The 25,613-nt window shown below is 39.1% G+C and overlaps 1 protein-coding gene across 1 annotated transcript in view; it reads right to left on the bottom strand.

The window, feature by feature from the left end:
• Positions 1-3,124: 3,124 nt before the first annotated feature.
• The window catches only part of abhd17b (abhydrolase domain containing 17B, depalmitoylase), a 64,485-nt gene continuing 41,996 nt past the window's right edge, over positions 3,125-25,613 (bottom strand). Inside the window, exons 2-3 of the mRNA XM_043716451.1 lie at positions 11,065-11,244; positions 3,125-6,368 (exon numbers count right to left, since the gene is read on the bottom strand). Coding sequence (XP_043572386.1) covers positions 6,149-6,368; positions 11,065-11,244 — 400 coding nt within the window. The 3' untranslated portion in view covers positions 3,125-6,148. The remainder of the gene's footprint in view (positions 6,369-11,064; positions 11,245-25,613) is intronic.

Below are 25,613 nucleotides of genomic sequence, written 5' to 3'. Positions count from 1 at the left end.
ACACTTGGATCAATTTCTGGACCCTTGCTCACCTCTTACGATGTCTTAAAACCTACCTTTGCCACCATGGTTTTGTCCTCTAATGTAGCTTTCTATCAAACTTTGTTTCATAAGCACTGGACGGGGATGATCCATCTGTCTCCTCCTGAAGTTCCCACCTTTGCTAGTCTGCAACCAATTCCAATCACTCCACGCGATATCAAGAAACTACTGAAGGCATTGGATGAAGCAGAGGTTTGTAGCCACAATTTTAAAAATCCCTTTGCACTGAAAACTTGTGCTCCAGAATTGACCATGCTACTCCATTCTCGCTCCAATCTTGATAGCTACCCTACAACATGGTAAAACAACCAAGTATGTTTTGTCTGCAAAAAAAAAAAGGACAAATCTGATCTGGCTGATTACTGTCTCAGCAGTTAACTCTCATACATCAGCAAAATTGTGGAACACAATTTTAACACTTATCAAACAGCATAGAACAGCCAATAACCTGCTTACTGATCTTTACATTAGGTTTTGTATGGACCACCAGATGCTAAACTGTATTATAATCTTAGACCAAACATGGTCAAAGGGCTCAAGCGAGGTGAGAGATCAACACTACAGCAGCATTTCACTGTGCATAGCACAAAGGAGCCCTAATAAAGTTAATTGGATTCATAGACAAATCTCCAGGATTGTGGTCAGTTCTAACATAAAAGGAAGATAGTTGCGGTTGGTGGAAACCAATTATCACAGACCCAGACTTAGCTGCATAAGTTGCTCAGGGTACATATTTTCTAAACAACTTGCTCGAGCGTGTTATGACACTTCTGGAGATAGGATTTGAACCCAAGCCTCCTGGATCAAAGATAGGGATGCTATCACTATTAAACAAAAGCCCAACTTCGTCAGATAGTTCTCTGGGCCCAAACATCTTTAGCCACTTCACTAATGACTTCCGCCCATTACAAGATTAGGATTGGGAATATAGTTAATGAAGCAACCATGCCAAAAAAGACCTGGATAGTACTCAGATGTTACTGACAAGTGGCAAGTAACATTCACACCACACAAGTGCCAGAATGTCTCCAAAACAGGATCTAGGTATTTTCCTTTGATATTCCATGGCATTATCATCTTCAAATATTCCACCATCACCTTTTTTTGGGGGGTGGGGTGGGGGTACCTTCAACCGGAAATTAGGTTGGACAAGTTTTATAAGTACTGTGGCTCCAACAGCAGGTCAAAAGCTGGGAATTCAGATTTAAGAACACCAATCACCACCTGACTTCCCAATGCCTGTCTGTAATCTACAAAGAACAAGTGTGATGGAACATTCTCCAACTGTCGGAAGAAATGCAGCCCCAGTGACAGTCAAAAAGATCAACAAAACCCAGGACAGGTCAGCCTGTTTGATTGGCATCCCACCCATCTCCATCAATAGTCATTCCATTCACCACCTATGCAGAATGGTAGTAATGTTGTCTACAGCGAATCAAAGATAGATAGGTTAGCAGGGCCTTTTTGATATGGTGAGATGGAGTGGATTTGGAAGACGCTCATGTAGAATACACAGCCAGTTGAACTGAAGGCTGATTCTGTACTGTATGCTCTTTGGAATGCTATCAACTGTTGAACAGAATTGTACTTATAATCAACACATGTGGCAAAGATTGCATGGAAAATAATCATAGCCAGATGGTGGATTTAATAACAGGACGGTCTTCACAAATGGGGATTATAAAGTATTACCACTTTTAACAAGGTTTATTTGTAAAAATATAATTATTCATTTTATGGCTGAGTGTTTTTTTTTAAAGCAATAAAATGTAAACTTCAAATTATCCACATATTGCCAACCTTGAAATCATTTTAGTTGATTCTGCGACCTTCCCCACAGCCACACTATACCTCCAGGGAAAAATATCTTACTGTGCGTACACGATTGTGGGAAATATCAAGCAGGGAAGCTGGAGGAAGGAGCAGTAGGAAGATGTTCAATTTAACAATCATATTCGCCACGCACATTTCCAACCAAGGGATGCTGTGCCTTCAAACCTTGCTCGTTGTGATGATGTGGAGGTGCCAGTGTTGGACTGGGGAGTACAAAGTTAAAAATCACAAAAGTTGAAACTTTATTGCTGGAACAGCACAGCAGGTCAGGCAGCATCCAGGGAACAGGAGATTCGACGTTTCGGGCACAGGCCCTTCTTCAGGAATATCAGGAGATTCGAAGTTTCGGCCGCAGGCCCGTCTTCAGGATGAAGGGCCTGTGCCCGCAACGTCGAATCTCCTGTTCCCTGGGTGCTGCCTGGCCTGCTGTGCTGTTCCAGCAATAAAGTTTCAACTTTGATCTCCAGCATCTGCAGACCTCACTTTCTCCTTAAAAATCACAAAACACCAGGTTATAGATCAACAGGTTTATTTGGAAGCACTAGCTTTCAGAGTGCTGCTCCTTCACCACCTGATGAACTCGTACTTCCAAATAAACCTGTTGGACTATAACCAATTGTTAAAGTTCACTTGAGAATGTAACTTTAAAAAAACATTCTGCGATTTACATATGAAAGAACTGAAACCAACATGTTCATTCTAAAAGATAAGAGACTTAACAAACAATCCAGATCTTTCAATATATAATTTCAATTACATCACACTGTAAACTTTTGCTATAAATTCTGTGTCTTATGATCTTATACCGCATAACCACCTGATGAAGGAGCAGTGCTCCAAAAGCTAGTGCTTCCAAATAAGCCTGTTGTACTATAACCTGGTGTTGTGTGATTTTTAACTTTGCTGGTTGTGGTAATTGAGCAGTGTGGCAATAATGTCAACCTTTTCAATGGTCTAGATGTGTGGGGCAGAAGTGAACCCCATTTGATTGAGACATAATTCACACCGAACATCATTATTGCTCAGCAAACCAGTTCCCAACACAGGCAAACCTAAACAGGAACATTTTTCCTTCCTGGCATCAATTTCCAAGCCAAACATCAGTCATTTTGCACAACAGAATTTCGAACTTAATTCCTGCAAGATGTTGAAATTAGACTTTATTTTCTTTCTCTCATCCCTCCACACGATGTAATCTGAACAGATGTTAACATTAAGACCAAGGGGAAAAGATATACAGTAACACTCGTGTGTTTTAAGTCAAAGTTTAATTCAACTCTAATAATAAAAGTACCAATCTGCCCGCATCAGGTAAAACAGAAAAAAAAGCAAAAGAAAGAGGTACAAGGAAATCTGATTTGCTCAGTAGTCAGTATAGTAAAAAGGACTAGAGAACTTAATTTTCCACTGGCCACTGCATTTAACTCACATTTAAACAATGGTTACATAAAACACAGGTTTCACACATTTTTAAAGTGGTTCAATATATGGCACCTATCTGTTTTAGGCTGGTAACTACAACTGCTGCTATCCCAGCAGTTTAAGCTATCCGGCTCACTAAATAACTCATCTGTTTTAATAACATCCCATTTACGTCTGCTGCCGTTTCTCAGATGTCTGGGTCATACAAGCCACCAGCAGTAACTGCTCTTTTCGAAGTGTCCAAAATGAGTGAAAATGAAATGGTTTCATAATATCTTAGTGATGTCTGTACAACGCAGCAACATATACCTAGTCACTTGGAAAGACAGAATAAGTGTCGTAATTGATACACAGTGTGGGACATTTGGGATTTGGTCTTTCCAACCTCAAAGATGAGCTCAAATGAGATTTTCTTCCAATTTAACAAACTGGGGTAGCTGAATAACAGCACCAGAGATCCAGGTGTGTACAGGCAGCAACATTTGGCTGCCATTTGGGCAGATAAGTTTGCCCTGGGTTTGTACAGCCAGAATTGATTTTCAAATGGGAGCTTTTCTTCCAGAACACTTACTGGAAATGAGCAAGATTGATTTATTTTAGCTGGGTTATCAACAAATGTCAGATTTAACTCAAAAGGTCTGTAAATGAGAACAATATAATGTGCACCACAAAACTGCAGATGGTGTTAATTCTTTGCAACTAGAAACATACCGAATTCTACACACTGTCAGAACAGTTCAAAGACTGAATACTATATTTTCCAGCAATGAGTGGAATTGGCATAGGTCAAGGAATACAATGGATACAATAGCAATGGATGCTAAGTTTAAGATTGTGGAAGGTACCAACTCTTGTTTCATAGTCTATAAAGATGGGTGACCCAGCAGAGTTTAACAGTTGGCTCCTAAAGTACTAAGCTTAGAATATAGCACTATTAGAATAAAGCACATTGCATCAACGCTGGCAATGCCTGCTTGCCACTCCTTATTTGACACTGAATGTATAAATCGGACTTGTACAATTATTCCACAGGCAACATACAACTGACTGCTAAATAGCACTTGGTCATGATATACAGAAATATGGGATTATACATCAGCATAAAAATTCAAATACAAGAATTACAAGCATTTACACGTTCACATTTTAAAAAGTTGCAATTCTGTAAGGCTACTTTGAGTTACATAGTGTTAAAGCCTGTTCTTCGTTTTAAGAAAAGAAAAATCAATCTTTGCATTCTCCATTTAAATGTATTCACTCCACATGGCCCTACAATTATCAGGAAGCTTAACATATGCAACACTAAAGGGAGGAAGGGGATGTGGGGAATACACCTGAAAAGAATGCTGTATTACAGTGTGTTGGTTACTTTTCATTAAAACCATCCTCTAATTAGTGTCCAATTCTACATGATTTGGCATCCTTCTCCAGTCTGCCTGATCCTACCTTCAAAAAGATGGGGAGAAAATAAAACCACCTCATTATGAAAGGTTTTTGCAGAAAAATGAAAACATCCTTCAAGTCACAGATGTTAACTATGTTTAAACAAGTATCTCCCTTGCATTTACATATAGTACATTATGTGTAATCTGAAACCAGAGTTTATTCACATGATCAGCAAAACAAAATCAAAACCTGAGCGGCCACAAATTTGTTAAAATTGTGTGCAAAACAAATTGTATGTACAATTTTTCAGTTTAGCATCCCAGTAAATTCAACACTTGAAATAAATCCTCGTGCGTTGAAATTTTTAAGACCAGCTTTATCCGGAAAGCTGCTTGCAATATTTGATTGCATCAAATTTGCTAGGTGATATCAGCCTTGTGTAATGGATGAATACTTCTTGTCCTTTCAACTTTGAAGCCAAGATACTGCCCCTAAGTCCACCAGCATCCCCTTTCCCCAGAATACTTCCCACTTCATACTACACTGTCAAGTGCGGAACTGGAGTGTTATTGAATAATTCAGTAGCTACACGTCTCACGACTTGTATTGCATAAGATTTACATTACATATGTCTCCTGTTGGAAATTCAAGTCATTTTATTGAATTGAAAAACCACAGCATGCACGATGGCTTTCAAACATTAATATCTGGCCACCTTCCTGCAAAGGCTCAGATCATAAGAAAATTGTGTAGATTTTATTAACATCCCTCTTCAGATTTAAACTATTTCAATTGTATATTTTTAAAAAATATTACTAAAATCCTGTTTAAGGATTTAATTTTACATGTGGATGCCTTAATTAAAGATTTTATATCCCAAGCTGAAAACTGGTTCTGACAAAAATTTACAATCAAAAACATCAATGGTTTTTCTTGCACCACAGACTCTGCCAGACCTGCTGAAATTAGCTTCCAGCATTTTGTTTCTCAAATTCAGGTTTCCAGTATTAGTTTTTTGCTTTACATGTAAATTGAAGTTGATTTATTAAGATGCATTCCAGAAGGCCTATTCAATCTAATTCTCGTCCTTATTGATATGCAAATCAATTTGGCAATATACACAAATCAACAATGTGCATAATTATTTTATACATTATTAATTTGAAATTTCTGAACAGAAGAATGGGGAAATGTATTTCTTTTAGGGTCACCCCAATTTGACAAACTGACTACATGCTCCAGTTTTATATATATTTTGTAAAAATACTGGCAATTATCACTATTTTTATGCTTACGAACTTCTATAATCCCAAGGGCAGTACTTGATTTTTGCAAAGCCCTTTAAGGCTTTTCTCAGTTAGACTACAGTTGCATATATGATTTAACAATGAGAAATGGAAAGCAATCATGAGTTTTTCTTAAAAAAGCAAAACAAAAAAAAAGCCCCTGCATATTAAACTTTCATTTAAGAATTTGTCAGTTCTTGAGAAACAAACTGCTTCAGTCTTTCAAGATACTGTCCATAAAGTTCCACATCATTGTGACCAGCTCCCTCTACCCACAGTGGTTCTACCGGCCTTTGACATTGCTCATACAATGCCAACCCATGTGAGAAGTCGATTACTTCATCTTCAGTCCCATGGATGACCAGCACTGGAGAGGCTATTTTCGAAATCTTGTCAATGCTGTAAGAAATTAAAATTTAGATTCATTGAATACCATGGTGAAGTAGTGAGTGGGTTTACTTTATTAGAAAGGTCAGTCAAGCTCAAAAATTTATATCAACACTCTTGATATTTCTACTTTAGCACCCACTTTAAGACAAAAAGAACAGTCACATGACATGGTGCCTGACAGCTAGCCTGAGTAGTTTGACTACTAAGAGACTAAAGACAGACTAGAGAGTTTTATTGATAAGAAAGGTGCAACAAAACTACTCTTGGAGAAATGCTAACAGTGGAAACAGTCTCCAAAGTCCCCAAAAAAAAAAAGGCGAAAATATTTTAACTTTAAACTGTCCATCTAGTGAGGAGAGTGCTGGGTTTTCAACGATCGCTAATTAGCATCTCCACCTTGATACAATACCCATGTGATTTATTTAAAGATGGATCTCCAAGATGCACCTGAAAACACTCAGACAGTTGATGTGCCCGGGTCTGAGGTGGCCTAAATCAAGACAGTATGACCGAACTTAGAGGCTAAAAGTCTGCATTGGAATCTGCAGTACTCACTTTCTCCCATTGGAATGAAAACTAAAGCTCACGCTTGGATTGAAAAAAACTCAATTTGCAGGGAGGCAAAACAGGCCAGACAAGTTGACCAATCTTAGGTGAGAGGAAGAAGTTGCCCAGGAAGACTGAGACATGTCAGCTCTAGGGTGAAATGCTTCCACACATTGGAAGTAAATCCTTTGAAGCCAAGAATCATTTTGATTGAATACAAGAGAACTGAATGTCAATCTAAAGGACACTAAAATAAAGCCGCAGCTGGTATTTTCTCACTTGTGTTAAAACGTCTGCTTTGTAACAAAGAACAAACGATTTGCCTGCAAAGTGATGTTTACAAATTCATGTTTTTATGCTGTTTGCTAAAGTAAATATCTTTAAACGTGAAATCTTGTGATCTATGCAGCCATTAAAACTACATTTTGCATCTCTTTCATATGCAAATATAATATTTATACATGAAACATATGAACCTCACCCACAGAATTCTGGACACCATGCCTAAGGAGGCAAAAAATCAAGACTTGAAGCAATTTGAATTTGACATAATGACTTTTAGCAATAAATTCCTAATCTCCCAAAACGTCAGGAATAAAACACAGGAAAACAACAATGAGAGATAACGATCCAGTGAGGAAGGAAGGATATCCTGAGTTACAGAGTCTCAAGGTTACCTGCAAACTGATCATTACACTTGTGGATATTTCCACCAACGGGATAATACAATTGAGCCATAGATCAGTGGCTAGTGCTTTCAACTTGGAATCAGAAGGTTTTTGGTACAAGTCCTGCTTCAAGACCAGAGGGCATTTAAGAGTCAACCACATTGCTGTGGGTCAGGAGTCACATGTAGGCCAGACTAAGTAAGGATGGCAGTTTCCTCCCCTAAAGGACATTAGTGAACTAGATGGGTTTTTCCTAACAATCGGCAATGGGTTCACCATCGTTAGAACTCTTAATTCCGGATTTTTATTGAATTCAAATTCTACCACCTGTCACAGTGGGATTCGAACCCAGGTCCCCAGAACATTACCTGGGTTTCTGAATTTACAGACACATGATAATACCACTAGGCCACTGCCTCCCCCCACATGGATCATCAAACATCCATCTATTCCAGCCTCATTTTCCTGCACATAGCCCAAAGGTTTGTACTTTAATCGCATTTAAAATGTTCATCTTATTAGCTTTTCTCAAAATTCCTGCTCCTTACCTTCTTACTATGCCCCCGATTACCGACTCCAGAGGAGAAAATATGCCCCCCATCTACCCCATCAGAATTTTGTACACCCTAGTCAGATTCCCCCGCTCAGTCTTCTCTGCTCAGAGGAAAACAAACCCAGCCTAGCTGATCCCCCATCGTATCTAAATTCCAGCTCAGGCAACAATCTGGTCAGTCTCTATCTGCATCCCTTCTAGTACAATCACATCCTTCAATAGTGTGGTAATCAGAATTGCACACTACTTAAGATGCAGCCTAATTATCATTGTGTACAGCTCCACCCTAACATCCTTGACTGATGAAGGCACATATCTCATATGCTTGCTTAACCACCTACCTGCCCTGTTGGCTGCAAGGGTTTGTGGACACGCATACCAAGGTCCCTCTGATCTTCTGTATTTCCTCGGGTCCTATCATTCCTTTGCCTTGTTATCCCTCCAAAATGCATCATCTCTTAATGTTCAGGATTACATTCCATTTCCATTGTTCAAGTCATCTGATCAGCCCCTTTATAATCATCCTGTAGTCTAAGACTTCCTTCCTCGCTATTTAACACACAAATTTCCATCTCAACTGCGAACTTACTGATCATACCTCCTACACTCATATCTAGATAATTTATGTACACAACAAACAGCAAGGTACTGAACCCTTTGAAACGCTACTGGATACACATGACCAGTCACAAATTCCAGCCTTCAACAATCACCCTCTGTTTCCTGCAACAAAACCAATTTTTGATCCAATTTACCAAATTGCCTTGGATCCCACAAGTTCTTAGCTTCTTAGCCAATCCGCCACACAAGATCTTGTCAAAAGCATCTTGTCCATGAATTCCATGGACTCTACATCGGCAGCACTATTCTCTGCATACCTACTTGCCTTGAAAAATTCAATCAGATTTGATTGATATTTTCACATCCTTACCTAGCCATGATGAAAGTTCTTACCTCTCTGGAAATTAATTCTGTCCTTAATTGTTTCCAACAGTTTCTCGACAACAAATGTTAAGGCTGGCCTATAGTTTATCCCTACCAACCTTCTTGAATAATGGCACATTAGCTGTCCTCCAGTCCTCTGGCACTCCTCCTGTAACCAGACAGGATCTGAAAATTAATATTGGAGCCCCTTCAGTCACCTCTGTTGCCTCCCACTGCAACCTGAGATACATCTCATCCGGGCTTGGGGATTTATCCAAACCTGCTAAAACCACTAATACTCATTCTCTCTCGTGTTAAATCACTCAAGTATATCACCCTTTTTGATTTTTATACCTGGATTATCATTCTCTAGTGAACACAGATGCAAAGTGTTTATTTTAAACCTCAACTATATATTCCAGCTCCACACACAGTTTGCCACTTTGGTCTCTAATAAACCTACTCTTTCCCTTAACATAGTAAAATGCTTCAATTTTACTTAACATTAGCCAGTGTAATTTTTTTCTTATAACCTCTTTTTACTCTCCTAATTTCTTGTAACAATCCATTGTACTTTCTGTACTTCTCTAGGACATCCACTGTTTGAGCCTTCAGTATCTACAATAAATTTCCTTTTAATTCCTTATCTTTTATTCCCAATCCTGTACATTTCTTGACACACAGCATTTTCTGGACTTGTTGATCCCACCCTTCAGTTTTGGCCCTGCACTTCCACAATTACCATTTTGAATGTCTCACACCGCTGTGGTGTGGATTTCCCTGCAAGTAGCTGCTCCCAGCTCACTTTGGCCAGATCCCATCTTATATTATTAAAATTGGCCTTCACCTAATTCAGGACCTTTGTTCTTAGCCACAATTACCTTAATCTTACTGAATTATGGTCACTATCACAGGGATGCTTCCTTAATTCCATATTTACCACTTGCCCGACATTGTTCCCTCAAATTAGGTGCAGCACTGCTCTCGTCTCTTCTAAGTCTTTCTCTGAGCTGGCTTAAAAAGTTCTCCTGACACATTAAGAATTCCACTCCTTCTAAGCTTTTACACTTTGTTCCAGTTAACATTGGGGAAATTGAAATCCTCAACAATTATTACCATTTCATTTCCACATTTCTGAGATTCATCATTTTAAGTGTTATATCTCTAACTAACTCTGGGTCTATAATACACACACAGCAAAGTGAATGTCCCTTTTTGTTTATCTATCATATGGTATCATATGGTAAGGAGCTAGATATTATCCCTCCTTACTACAATAATTGACTCCTTGCCCAATATTGTGATGTCAGCTCCTCTTTTACACCCAACCCTGTAACTGACTTAAAGATTCCATATCAAGCTACCAATCCTGTCCCTCCCTCAACCATGTCTCTTGATAGCAATGATATCATGTTCTCATGGGTCAGTCAACACCCTCAACTCATCTGCCTTACTGCAAAATGTCTCACATTAAAATAAATGCCATCTAACCTTACCGTGTTCCATTGTATCACACTTTGAATATAGTCACAGAATCCTCTAGTTGTAAGCACATGGCATTAGGAGTAACCCAGAAATTAAACCCTTGAGGTCCTGCTTTTTAACCTGCTATCTAGTTCACCAAATTCTTATTGCAGGATCTCATCTACCTTTGTCATTGGTCATAATGTGAACCACAATCTGATTGTTTGCTCACCCCCATCAAAATACCCTGAAGATATTCAGTGACATCCTTAAACCTGGCCCAAGGGAGACAGCACCCCATAGTGGTATCACATCTGCAGCTGCAGAATACCTGACTGTACCTCTCACATTTAAGGCTCCTACCATCATTGTTCTCCCTCTCTTTATGATTCCCACTTATGTAGCTGGGTCATGGCCATTCCCTGGAGGAATCCGCACTCTCCCTGCTTTCTAACACAAAATCTGAGGAATCTATTTGAAGGAAGGTTTTAAGCATTAACCTCACTAGCAGTCTGTATTGATCTGTGAACATTGGAGAAAAACCACTCACTTGGGGAATGCATCGAAGCAGTATGTCTTCTTGGTATCAGGAAAGGCAACACGCATACCAGACATCAAAGGAGAATGAAGCACAACTGCAGCACATTCATATCGAGCAGCCAGATCCACTGTAGGTACTGTGCCTATACTCTGACCGTACAGGATCACATTCTCTGGACGAATCCCATACCTGGTGAACAGAGAAAAAAGCTACTTTAAAACGGTGTTTTTGTTTTGATAGGGTTGGGTGGTGCAATGATGCATACACCCCACAAATGAACAAAAAAATTAAACATTTCAATAACTTTGTCTTCAGCCCACTGTTTCTCCCCTCGTGTTCTCCACACAAATACATCAAACTATAACGATTCAACATGAATTTCTGTTGCCACAGTGCGGATTAGGGAGCTATAATACTTTTAAATAAAAACACTTGCATGCCTAACATTATATATCCTTTGTATCACCGATCTCCAGATTCTAACTCCACACAATTAACACACAATAGAATGGAGGGATTTTTAAACAAATTATGGTGGCAGGGCAGAAAGAGAGAGGAATCAATTCAAGGTCAGAGCAGCAGGTTACCATTATTTTGATTGAAACATTGTTCCACTTTTCACATTTGACTATTAAGTATAGCTGGAGTTAGATGCAAGCTAAGAGCTCTCTTTGCATTACAATAGATCTTCTCCACAGCCAAACTCTGTTTGCTTTGAATCCCTGAAGTAATGCAGAAAGCCATTTATCAGTATGGCCTGGATTCAAATTCAGTTCTCTGTGGAAAAAGGCCATGTAACAAGTTGGAAGATTAATTTCACCACAGTGAGATTTAAGTAACTATAATCTTCGGCCAATAAAAAGCACTATTGTTAAAGTTCCCCTTTCTTTAAGTAAAGCATTATAGTACAGGCTCCAAAAATAAATTAGTTGAGATGGCCTAATTTTTCTGTATAATTGAAAAGAAAATGTAATCTGCAGGGTATTGGATAATGCAGAAACTAATCACCATGCTGAAGTGCTTCCAAACACAAAGCACTTAGAAATTTATATAAGTAATACTAGATCTGAAAAGCACTGTCTCCCGCAGAGAGGTGCCCCATTTATAGAAGCCCAGAAATTCATTGGCAGCTGAACTGCAGGACCCCAAGAGACTGAGCAATTCTCAAATTCAAACCAGTTTAAACCCTTGTAGCTTCCCAACATAGAGCATCACTTGCCCTGTTAGATTACCTGACTCTTTAGCATCATATGGGGCAGAGTGTGAAGTTCCATCAGCGTGTCAGCAAGCCCATCAATAGCACCATGGCAATGGATTACCACCCACTTCAGCTGTCAGGCTAATCAGAATGTCCCATAAGAAGCAACTCAACATCCCTTGCACTTAAGTTTCAATTAAAGCAAGGCAAAAGCCAGTTCACCCACACTGAAGGAGCTGCAAATGGCCATTCAGCCCACTATGCCAGATTTTGGAAAGATAAAATTAATAAAGATGGAGAAAATAAACTATGATGGCAAACTAGCAAGTAACACAAAAACGGACAGTAAGAGCTTCAAAGTATATAAAAAGGAGGAGAGGGGTAACAGTGAACAATGAGCCCTTACAGAACAAAGTTGGGGATAAAAACAATAGAAGTCAAGAAATGGCAGAAAAGTTAAACAAAATACTTGACGTCAGTCTTTACTGTAGAAGCTAATAACAGCATTCCATGCATACTAAATAATGAAGTAGCTAAACTGGAGAGGAAATAAACACAATAGCTATTACTGAGCAACCTACTGGGGCTAAAGGCCAATATGTCTCCTCGACCTGATGAGCTACAAACGGCATTAAGGAACATAGTTACAGAGATAGTCAGTGCACTGGTACTCATCTGCCAAGAATCCTTGGATTCTGGAAAAGCCCCAGAGGATTATTAAATTACTTCTTATTCCAAAAAGGAGACAGACAAAAAAAAACTTAACTAGAGGCCAGTTAGCTTAACACCTGTTGTTGGGAAGATACAAGAGTCTATTATAAAAAAAGCGCAATAGCAGAAGAATTATAAACTCATATAATCAAAGATGAATCAACATGGCTTCAGGAAGGGGAAATCATCCCTGAAAATTTTATTATAGCTCCTGGAGGAGATAAACAGGATAGATAAAAAGGGAACCAGTAAACATATATATCATGATTTCCAAAAGGCATTTTATAAGGTACTACATGTAAACCTGTTTAATAAATAAGTAGACGGGCAGCATCAGGAGGTGGAGAAGTCAACATTTCCTGTGTAAGTTTTCTTCAGGGCCAGAATGGAGTCTCCAGAATGGAGACAGGATAGGTACAGAAAGGTCCTTTCCCCTTGCTATACAGTCTAAAGCCTGAGGGTATAAATCTCTAAAAAAGATGTCTGTTTAGGACAGAATTGAGGAGAAATCCTCTATCTCAGACGGTGGTGAATTCTTTACTACAGAAGGTGGAGGTTGAACAGTATAACTAAACCTAAAATAGACTTGACTTTTAGATCAGTAAGAGGGGAGATAGTGGAGTTGAGGATTATGAGATTACTGGATTATCAACAATACTGAATGACAGAGCAGACTCGATGGGCTGAATGGCCTACTTTTGATCCTACATCTAATGGTAGAAAGAGAAGCTGTGCTTCAGCCCACACTTATTTTTTGTTGTAACCATCAAATTCCTCACCTGTCAAAATCCTTTTTGAAAAATTATTTATGGAAGTAGTTTCTAGCAGGTTTTGAGGAACAGTGTTCTGATCCCAACAAATGCCACTGGAAAAGAATGTTTTGTCATTCCTATGCCTTAAATCTTTGGGATATTTCTAATTTTGCTTCTGCTTTTTTTGCTCTGTTCACATCACAATGTTGCGCACCTTTGCTACATTTTGGCTGCCCCTGCAAATACTCTCCAAAAGGCATGAATTAACCATGCAGCCAAAAAGAAAATTCATAGCATAGAGAAAAAAAGGAACAGGAATAGGATATTCACTCATCAAGCTGCCTTGCTATTCAGATCATAACTAATCACTTAATTGCCAGTGTTTTTGGATTACCTCCATATGCCTTAATGTGAGTCTCCAGAAACCTGTTGGTTTTGTCCTTGAACCTCCTCAAATGATTGAGTTTCCACAGCTCTCCACAACAGAGATTTCCAAAGGTTTACCACCCTCCGTGAAGAAACTTATCTCAATCTTCAATCGCCTGCCTCTTATCCTCAGTATGCCTCCTGGTTCTAGAGTCACAGTCAGGGGAAATACTTCATCTATATCCACCCTGTCATGCCGTATGATTGATCCTAGATCGGTTAGAGTGCAACTTGTTCATCGTGTACATGTACCCCTTCCCTCAGAAGCAGTCCCAATACCCCAGGGATATTGTACTACCATTCCTGTTCCAACTTTTGAAATTGCTGTTTCTTAGTATTTTTCCAAGCTACCGAAACTCTGTTTAAGAACTTCAGCATGTTTTAAAACCAGCATGTTCCAACACTGGTCGCTATCCATGCATAGAACAATTTGCACCATAGTCCTCTAAAAATTTCAAAATGCACACATTTGTTATGATCCATGGATTATAATGTAAAATAGACCAATGAACTGTCGATGCTGGAAATTTGAACCAAAAACAAAACTGCTAGACAAAGTCAGCAGGTCTGGCAGCATCTGTGGAGTGAAAGCAGAGTCACTGGACCCAAAACGTTAACTCTGCCTTCTCGCTGTAGATGCTGCCAGCCCTGTAACGTACGTGACTGATTCCAACCACATGACAACAAACTAAAAACTTGTAAATGCAATGTCCAGGGGGCACCATTTTTGTGTTGTTCTTTGATATACCTGAATTTTTTTTTCTTTAAAAAGAGAACAGATCCTTCTTCACCTGACTCTGGTGATATACACTTATGTCTTTACATCAATAATCAAGTCAAAACTTATAATGACTGAGCGAAACAGCAATCTGGCTTCCTTTTTCAGACAGAGAACCTTTACTCAGATGATTATGCAAATTTAAAACACCGCTTCAGGAGTAGTGGACGCAAGATCTTAAATATTTTGAAGAGGTATACGGATCATCATCACGCAAGGGAATTGAAGGTTATTGGGGTAAATAGGAATATGGAATTCAAATCATTGACAGATCAGCCATGATCATACTGAATGGCAGAGCAGGTTCAGGGGGCCTACTTCTGTTCCTAGTTTGTATGTTCATATGCACATTTTCTGTCACTCATACAGTGAAGGTATTTCCAAGTATTGTTGCATACCATATACAGTAGAAATCTATTCTGCTCTTTATGGTCCATATCCATCTCCTTTTCCTCTTCACCTTGTTTCATCAGCATTATCCTCTTCTTTTCTCCTCGTTTATCTAGTTTTCCCTTATCGTTACCTTTTAGAAAGCATGATAACTTGTATTTAATCCATACCTCCAATCCCAAAGTTAAAAGTTTGCTTTATAAGACAACACCAAGTTAACGTATGGACACCACTGATTTTCAGAAGTTCCATAATTCTCAGGTTGACACTAACACTGAAAACAGTGCTTCCAGTAAAACAGCATTCTCAAATATTTAACTTAATGATAAGCAAGACTACAAAGTTGTCTATTAACAACATTAAGACTCAGGAAACCAGTGTGGACTATAAATACAGCTTCCCCTATAAACGAGTTAATAAAATATAAAATCAAGTCTTTTTAGGAGTTAAAAATGGATTTTGAATTAAGAGATGTATAGTGCTCAATAAAGAATGCATACATGAATAGTGTGATCCCACGGCTTCCTAGTCATCTTTCTGTCAAATATAAACACGAAAAGCCAAGGGGAACTTAAAAATAATTGTCCAGAACAAAATAGCCCACACATAACTGGATGGTGCCTACATTGCAGCAAAACTGCAAGGTAACAGCAGTCAATTCTAAAAATATATGGTTAATCCATTCTTCACAGCTATTTCTTCCAAACAAAAGATCATATTTGAAAGCTGAACTCAGTGGCCCTGATAAAGGAAATAAAAGAATAATTGCTGGCTAAACATTTCAACGCAATCATATATGACGCATCCCTAAAGTAGGAAATCTGACTTTTCTGCTGTTTCCTTGGAGTGCGGGCCAATGATGGATTCCAACTAAAACTGTAGATTATGCATTCAAACTGAAAATCTCAGAATTAAACCTCGTTTCACTCTTCATACAAGAAAATCTTGGTACATTACAATAAACCAGTTTTATCCAAGATATCATACAGAATTTTTCCTATGCCAATTTATACAGTTAACTAACGATCCCAGTTGGACAAACTGAAGAATAGACGGCGGAGACGAAGGAATTGGGAGAATGGGATGGCGTTTTTACAGGGGGCGGGGTGGGAGGAGGTGTATTATACAGTTAACTAACGATCCCAGTTGGACAAACTGAAGAATAGAACTTGGAAAATAAATCGAAAGGTTAACAACACATCTGCTCCCTATCTATTCTTTCTTATAGAACCAGCTCCCTGAATAATAATTGCTCACACTTATTGGAAATGCTCAGCGGATATCGAGACATAGAACCCCAGGCAATTGTTCCCAACCACTATTTAATAAGCGCACACTATTGCGACACATCATCAGTGTTAACACATGAAATGCAGTCAGAGCCTTACAGTACAAGATGCCATTTGAACTGTAACAAATCTTTCAGAGCTATTAGCAATTATTCTCACTCTCCCGGTCTTTTCCCTACAGCCTTACAAATCTTATTCCTTTTCAGGGTGTTTAGCTAATTCTCTTTCAAAAAGAATTATTTTAAAAATAAGAATTGATTCACTGCCACCTCCCTTGAGGCAACACATTCCTGATCGTATAAGTTGCTGTGTTAGAAAATATTTCTTTGTATCACCTCTGATTCTTCTGTCAACCTCCTGAAAAGATTACTTACCTTTCTACCACTAGAAACAGCTTCTCAGCCTGTCATGACTTTGAAAACCACTTGAAATGTCTTCTGCTTTTAATGCCAGCTACTAAGGGTTTGATGGAATAGATAGAGAAGAGTCTATTGAATGGTACAAGGATTAGGGCCACAGAGTTAATCATCACAGAACTCCAACAGTGCAGTAAAAAGCCATTTACTTTACTGATTCTCACTGACCCTCTGAAGAGCAGCCAACCCAGACACACATCATTCCTGTAACCCCACGTGGGTTTTTTAAACCATGGCTAACCCACCCAACCTGCATACCCCTGGATAGTATAGGGCAATTTTTAGCATGGCTAATCCATGTAAACTGTACATCTCTACACTGTGGGAGGAAACCAGATTACCCTGAGGAAACTCTTGCAGGCATGAAGAAAACGTACAAGCTCCACGAAGACAGACAATGAAGGCTGGAATTGAACTCGGGTCCCTGGTGCTGTGAGGCACCAGTGCTAACCACTCTGCCATTGTGCTGCCCTTAAGAGATGCGGAGAGGAGGTGTAGAAGAACTTAATGCAGCAAGTGATAATTAACTGAAATACTCTGTCTATAAAAGGGTAGTAGAAGCACAGATGGTTAACAATTCCAAACTAAAATTGAGTGAACTAGGAAATTAAAAACTTATAGTTCTACAAAGATAGAGCAAGAGAATAATTCCTTAAGATATGTCATACTTGGAAATTCACACCTTGCCCAATTCACTGGAGGCACTTCCAACATTGATTCAATAGTTTTTGGTTTTGGTTTCAGCTGGCAAACTGCATCAATTTCATTTTCAGAAGCTGATTGCACAGCAAAAAGGGACAAAGTAGATATTACACTGCAGTCAGAGGTATTGGCACAATTAACATTCTTCCCACATTTCCATGAATCTTATTGCATGCTACATTGGCCTCATCCACTCCTGGACTTTGATCATTTGGTCAGTAGTGTGAAACAATGTACAATTACAGCAAGACGTGACAGGCTGTGTTGGCTCAGAGCCTTCAATAGCTCTTCCAAGAAGAAGAATTACTGTCAAAACAATAAAAGGCTCAAATCATCTCAACTTACTGCACTGGAACAGTAATGAGTGCTCTATCTACTGTATGTGTCAGCTTTTCACATATTTGTGAACCCAGTCAGCAATAAAAAGCAAGGACCCATGCCAATATTTCATATCTGTAAAAATCAAAAATTGAACTACTGAAACACCATTTGAAAATTTTAAAAGGATAGGCAAGTTTGATGAATCATAAGGCATTCCCTGCTGGAATATGTGCAGGTGACTGACCTGTTCTATTCGGGTAGGGAGTTGAAGCCAGCAGGATAACAGTCCTTGTACAGTCCAATCTACACCATATTATGAATCACATGGTGTAGACAGTCTCACAATAAATTACATTAGCTTAATCCTTGTCTGATGTGGTCCACAAAAGCAACGATCTGTCAATCACACCAACCAAAGAAACAGAGTGAACCAATGGCTAGTATAATTTTTTCAATGTTTGAGGTATTCAGAGATTTCTTCCATTATTGATTTTCAGAGATGACCTGACAGACAATGTGAGAACATGGAAATTTATTCCTCTGTATGAAGATAACTCAAAAAGACAAAAAGCATGAATTGTGAAACTTATATTGCAGTAAATACATCTGCTGGAGAGGAAACATGATCTGACATTAGTGGCATTAATTTCTTGAGGAAGATATTCAGGCTGAAGGTTTTAATGTGGAAACAATGAACTCACATGATGCAGTTAACCCTTTGAATGAAGAAAAATATCAGGAATGTACAAGAGGATTTTGACGGCTACCAAAAGTGGACGCTTTTCACCCACTCTGACCTTTGCTTAGAAAACCTTGTCTTTGCTTAATTGCAGTCGGCATGACATTCAGTACAGTATAGAAACTCCTATTAAAACTTGTTTAATTGATCTCATTGAATAGAAAGAAAAGAGCAAGCATGACAAAGAAAATTTTTGTGAAGTTTGTCAGATAGCAAGGATCAGGGCTTCAGTGGAGATGGAAATATAATTTGTGGCCTGTTATTTCACATTAGTGCTGTACTGCTATATCTAAACAATGACAAGAAAAATTTTAAGAACAGCGCCCGCCAAACAGGACTCATTTTGTTTCAGTACACCCATAATGCCATCAGAAAGGGAGCTCCAGATCTTGACCTAGTGACACTAAAGGAATGGCAATATATTTCCAAGTCAGAATGCAGAGTGATTTTGAAGGGATTTTGGCAGATTCTATTCCATGCACTTATCCGTCCAAATGGTGGTGGTCATGGGCTTAGACAATGTTAATGAGCCTAGTACATTTCTGCCAATGTACCTTGCAGAGTATACCCTGCCACTATTGAGCATTGGTAGTGGAGGTTTGTAGATATGGTGCCATTCAAGCAGGTTGCTTTATGCTTGATGGTGTCAATGTTGAAGGCCTGTGCTCAGCAGCAACATCAGGAACCAGAAATCAATGATACCATTGGAATACCAACAACAAATCGCTTTGTAGGAAACACTGAAGCAGCACTGTGTGCATGCAGCTGCAGTTTGGAGGGGACACTGCTCATGTAGACCAGAGACAGGATGAGAACTTCTTCACCTCTGATCTGGTCTTGTAACCACAGCCTGGCCTCCATCAGAAGTACAGAAATGGGGTTGCTCACTGATAACTGCACCATGTTTAAAACCGGTCACAACTCCTGTGAAACTGAAGCAATCCATGCCTAAGTGCAGCAAGACTTGGAAATATCTAGATTGGGACTGACCAGAGGGAAGTAAACTTTGCAACATACAAATGCCAGGCAATGATTGGTGGCTCAGTGGTTAGCCATTGCTGCCTCTCACCGCCAGCGACCTGGGTTCAATTTCAACCTCAGACGACTGTCTGTGGAGTTGCACATTCTCCCTGTGTTTGTGTGGGTTTCCTCCAGGTGCTCCGGCTTTCTCCTACAATCCACGGAGGTGCAGGGTAGGTGAATAAGCTATGCTGAATTGTCTATCGAGTTCAGCAATGTGTAGGTTAGGCGTATTAGTCAGAGGTAAATGTAGAGTAGGAGAAAGTCAGGACTGCAGATGCTGGAGATCAGAGTCGAGAGCGTAGTGCTGGAAAAGCACAGCAGGTCAGGCAGCATCCGAGGAGCAAGACAAACCACATTTCGGCTTATGCCTGAATTCCTGATAAAGGGCTTATGCCCGAAATGTCAATTCTTCTGCTCCATTAGATTCCCTACAGTGTGGAAACAAGCCCTTCAGCCCAACAAGTCCACACCGACCCTCCGAAGAGCAACCCACCCACAACCATACCCCTTCACCTAAAACTATGGGCAATTTAGCATGACCAATTTACCTAGCCTGCACATCTTTGGATTGTGAGAGGAAACCCACGCAGACACGGGGAGAATGCGCAAACTCCACACAGATAGTTGCCCAAAGCGGGAATTGAACCCGGATCCCTGGCACTGTGAGACAGCAGTGCTAACCACTGAGCCACCATGCCGACCACACCTCGGATGCTGCCTGACCTGCTGCGTTTTTCCAGCACCACATGCTTGGCTCTAAACGTGGAGTAATAGGGTAGGGGAATGGATCTGGGTGAGTTCCTCTTCGGAGGGTCTGTGTGGACTTGTTGGGCCAAATGGCCTGTTTGTACACTGTAGGGATTGTATGATCTAGCCATTACCATATTGCATTCAATAGTGTTACCATCCTTGGGGGGTTATCATGACTAGTCTAGTACGACGGGGAGAGGGAAAGAAAGTGCAAAGCTGGTGGGTGAACATGACTTGGTATGAGTTACAAGAACAGCATTTTAGATTACTCAGGTTTAAGGTGAACAGAAGATGGGAGACAGGCAGTGAGAGCATTAACAGAGACAACTCAGAGTAATAAAGGGCACGGATGAGGATTTCAGTAGCAAATAAAAGTTGAGGCAGAGATGGAGTTGGTAGTGTTACGGGGTTGAAACAGCTGTCTTATTGAGGTGGTGGGGAAATGGACAGAAGCTCAGCTTGAGGTCAAATATCACATTAAGGTCGGAACAAGTCCAGTTTAGTCTCAGTTGCTGGATTGAAGGAAATTTTGCCACCACCTGATGTCAGACAATTCAGAGACAGTACAGAGATTAAAAAAACAGGTGGTGAGGCAGAATGTCAGTACAAGTTTGAAAACTGGTAGTGTTTCAGGTAAGTGCTGTGCTACTGTACCTTACTGGACACCTAACAGGAGTCACCAGGAGAAAATGCTTGGTCAAGGACCATTTTGTAAGGTACTCAGTTTGTCTGGATGAGGAATGGGAGGACGACATTAGGTCAGGCATAGCAGTACTAGTTGCTGAGACAGAGGAACAGGAGAGCAATGAGACATCTACCCTTTCCCCTTGAAGCTAATTGCATCTCTTATCCTCTAGTTCACCTCTACTGGGACCTCCAGTGCCATATCCAAGGATCTGCACATCCTCTCCCTTGGTCTGTAAACTTTCCTGTAACGTGCTATTGTAAGGCAGCTAGAGGTGGGAGTGTGAGCAAAGAATCAATATATAGTGCTCCACAAAAACTGCATCACTTGAACCAAATCTGTACATTTCTAATTCAGTATCCAGGCAAGTTCAAATTACAGTAATCAACAATTAGGATCAAAATAGTGTGTTAAATCCAGACTTTTAAACAGCTGCCTCATTAGCTTTGTCTCATTTAGCCTGTTTTTACACCTTGGCCAAAACACACCCCTCTAATAATTGGTTTGTGAGCCACTTAAATTTAAGAAACATTTTTCCCCAAAGTTTTTTAAAATAATCATGTTGCATGACTCTGTACAGTTGATAAGATAGAACAGCATGTCAGCAAGTTGTATCAACTAGTGGATCGAAAGGCCTGTTTCCATGCTGTATAACTCGAATTCTATGACTAAGTAAATGACTACAGCTGAAATGAATCTAAATGAGAAAAATGTATATGGCAATAATGCATTGGGACTATCTTAATCAATAACCATTTCCCACTCTACTGCCACCTTGACAGAAAAGACTTGCTGACATTTGGGAAAATGAAAATAAAATGTTAGTGTACACATGGGTAGAATTATTGCTCGTTAAAACATTTAATTCATTATGGCTAATTAAGGCCCTTTGAACCACAGTACCAAAAAGTGTGATAAACAAACTCAAGGGGTGAATGTTCGAATTCTACAAGAATTAAAATTCTTGCAGAGCAGTGAAACAATAAGGAGGAGCAGACATAAAAAGCCCAGAGTTCTAAATTAAGTATGGAGCCAATGTGTACTAGACTAATCAAAAGTTAAAGCCCAATAGGCCATTTAAATGGATCATGATTTATGCATACACAATCATGAAATGTATGAAAAATACTTTTGGACATTAAAACCAGAAATGAACTTTGAATTTGCATAGGATATCCAAGAAAGTATTTTACAGCTGATGAAACATTCTGCAAGGGTAATCGCTACTGTAAAGCAGGAAAGGCTCAGTCAATGTACCCATATCATTTGCCCACAAACAAGAATAAGACAGCTGGCCAGATGATCAGTTGAGAGATATTGGCTGAGGGATTAATATTTGTCAGAACAGCAGACAGAATGTACTACCTTGACTTTAAAATTCTTCTAGTTTTCAGATTTCTTCATAGCCTCACCCTTCCCCATTTTTGTCATCTCCTGCCCTACAACCCCCCAGGATTCAATTCACTCCAAAATTTCAATTTTAGCGTCTTAAATATCTATGAATTTCATTGCTCCAACTTTTGTGACTGTGCCTTCAGCTGCCAAAGCCTCCTAAGTGCTGGAATTTCATCCCCTCCCCCCCACCAACCCTCTCAGCTTTTTCACATCTCCTTCCTCTTTTAAAATGCTCCTTAAACCCACCTCTTTAAACAAGCTTTTGGTGACTGGCCACATCATATTGCTATTTGGTTCAGTGTGAAATTTTGTTTGATAATGCAACTTGTAAAGTGATGAGACAGTGAAGATGCCATATAAACATAAATACAAGTCTTTTGCATCTTCTTCTAAATCAGGAAATTGGAACTTTTGTATCCACCTGAGAGAGCAGAGTGCCTCAATTTCTCATCAAATTGGAAGGGCAACACCAATAACGCAGTATTCCCTCAGCACTGTGGAGGCATTTTTAGATGCAGGGGGAGTTAGGACTCTTCACATAATGAATCCATCAGCCAATCCAATAAGAATCTTATAACGACTGAAGACTCAATCTGTAAACGTCCTGGTCCTCAGTGAATTCCAATTTATGCTATGTATTTAAACATGAAGGAGGCAGAAGCGAGAGGAAGGGGGCTTTTCTTTTAAATAAAACATTTGAGCTGGATGAAACTTGTGTGAATCACCTTTTCATTTATAACCAGTTCATATTTTCAGCATAATTATCCAGGAACCTTTTATCAATAGTTTTACAAATGGATTCAAATTTAGCCTACAGGTGCATTTTAACTTATGGAAGGAACGGTTGTCAAATTGTAATAAATTATTTCTCTGTCTAAAATATATTTGAATTCTTGTTTGAAATAAAAACCGATTTTAACAAATACAGACAAACTTGATAATGCTTCAATGAACACAGAGGGAGGTACAACTGATCAGACTGTCCACATGTTAATTTCCAGACTTTCTCTTTGTCAAACAGGAATAAGAATTTTACCAAATAGTTTAAACAACCAATGTGTTCAAATACCTGCAACAGAAATGGGGGAAGAAGCAAAGAAAAGCAAAACAAAAATCTCAATATTCTCAATGTAGCTAATAGTTACTTAAAGGCAGAGGAATATTTAAGGAATATTGTGGAGGAAATGATGACCTCAGAGAAGCAAACATTTGGTCAGGTCTTAGCTTGCAAATTAAACTTAAATGCGCACAGCCATTATAGAATGAAGCACAGGCAGCATCTTAATTTGGCCTTTGCCAGATCAGAGAAGGTCACATGTCATGGCTAGCACAAGAACTTTTAAACATAAAGTGCTGTGCAACATAAAATTCAAAGAAAAACAAATATTTTAGAAAAGATAGAAGATATATTTAACTGCCAGTACAATTCAAGCCACTTTGTCAGTGATGCAGTCTTCATGCTGCCAACAATCCATCTGCTTTACACAAGTATAGTCTGGCCAGAAGTATTGCAGGCAACGAGGTTCTGCTTCTGTATTCTATGCCCCTTCCAATAAATAATAACATGCCATTTGCCATCCTAACCATTTGCTCTACCTATATGCTAACATTTTTATTATTCATGTACAAGACAAAATCTCTCTCTGCCAACTTCTGCCATTATTCCTTTTAAATAGTATGCTTCCTTTGTTCTTTTCCTGCCAAATTGGACAGGAATCATAGTTTGTGGGAGCTGGACAGAAGATCTTAAGCTCTAAGGCAGTTAAAAAGACAGAAGAAACCCCTCATGAATTCTTAACTGTACTAAACTCATTAACATGGACCTTCAGAATTTTAAAATTCTGAAGTAGTGTACAAGAAATGAATAGAAGTTAGGAAATTTATGATGCAATAGAGGCGTCAACAGGATTTGGGTAGGGTGGGTATATTGATATGGCACAGGGTAAACCCTCCTGCTAAATTTAAAACCAGCAACGTAGAAAAAGTTTATCCCATGCAGTAATCTGTAAAAATTCGAGTGTCCAAGAACTATTTAAAGTAAAAATTAACAACTTTATTTCTTAAAGTAAACAGAGAATAATTAACTAACCATTACTCACAATTTCTTCCTCTAATCTATCTTTTACCTTCCCTTCTATAATACTAGTCGAATAAAACTCCCAATTAAGATTTACAAAACCAGACTTCTGAAAAACAGGCAGCTTTCGCTCTTCTATTTGGATCTTCCGGTGTCTTTTTTTCTTCTTCTTAGAAATTTCTGCATCACAGGTTACTGATAGAGAAGGTACTTTTAAGAGAGCTATTTTTCAAGAAGTTTGTTTACAGGCTGGGCTTGGCAGATCTCCTCTTTACTGTTCAATTTTCCCCAGTCTTATACCCCGGAGTATTTGATTGAGAGATTGATTTTTAAGATTGTCAATATACTAAATTCAAACTGGACTGGAGTTCGATATTTTTTGGGGTTTAATTTAAACTGATTGGCTGAATTCGAATTTGTGTTTTTGTCTCCAGGCAACGAGCTAATCGAGTTGTTCGACCAAGTGTTACACTGTTGCCTTATTGAGAACACTTGGTGCTGTGTATGGTAGTTCTGCTGCTTTTAACCCTCAAAGTACACTCACTCCTTCATAACAATATAAAAATAGGGCAGATGGAGTATAATTGTAAGGTTAGCCACTTTGATAAAGAGTAACAAAAATATAGAGCTTTTCTTAAATTGTTAGAGATTGGGAAGTTTTGGTGCACCAAACAGTATCCTAGTTCATATGTCACTAAAAGCCATTATGGTCCCAGCATATAACAACAACGGCTATGTTTACCATAAGCAACGTAATTTTCTTAGGTATTGCTTACATTGTAATGGAGATCAAAGATTTCTGCGATAATCTCGAGAGACAAAGCTGATGGAGCAAATTGAACAATTTGTCCATATTCATCGCAAGAGTTTTCTGCTTTTGGCTGCTGCCCTTTATGGTGCAAAAGA

Source organism: Chiloscyllium plagiosum, chromosome 2 (assembly GCF_004010195.1).
Source record: "Chiloscyllium plagiosum isolate BGI_BamShark_2017 chromosome 2, ASM401019v2, whole genome shotgun sequence".
NCBI lineage: Eukaryota > Metazoa > Chordata > Chondrichthyes > Orectolobiformes > Hemiscylliidae > Chiloscyllium > Chiloscyllium plagiosum.
Note: the sequence above shows the minus strand (reverse complement) of the source record. Positions and strands in the feature narration are given on the sequence as shown.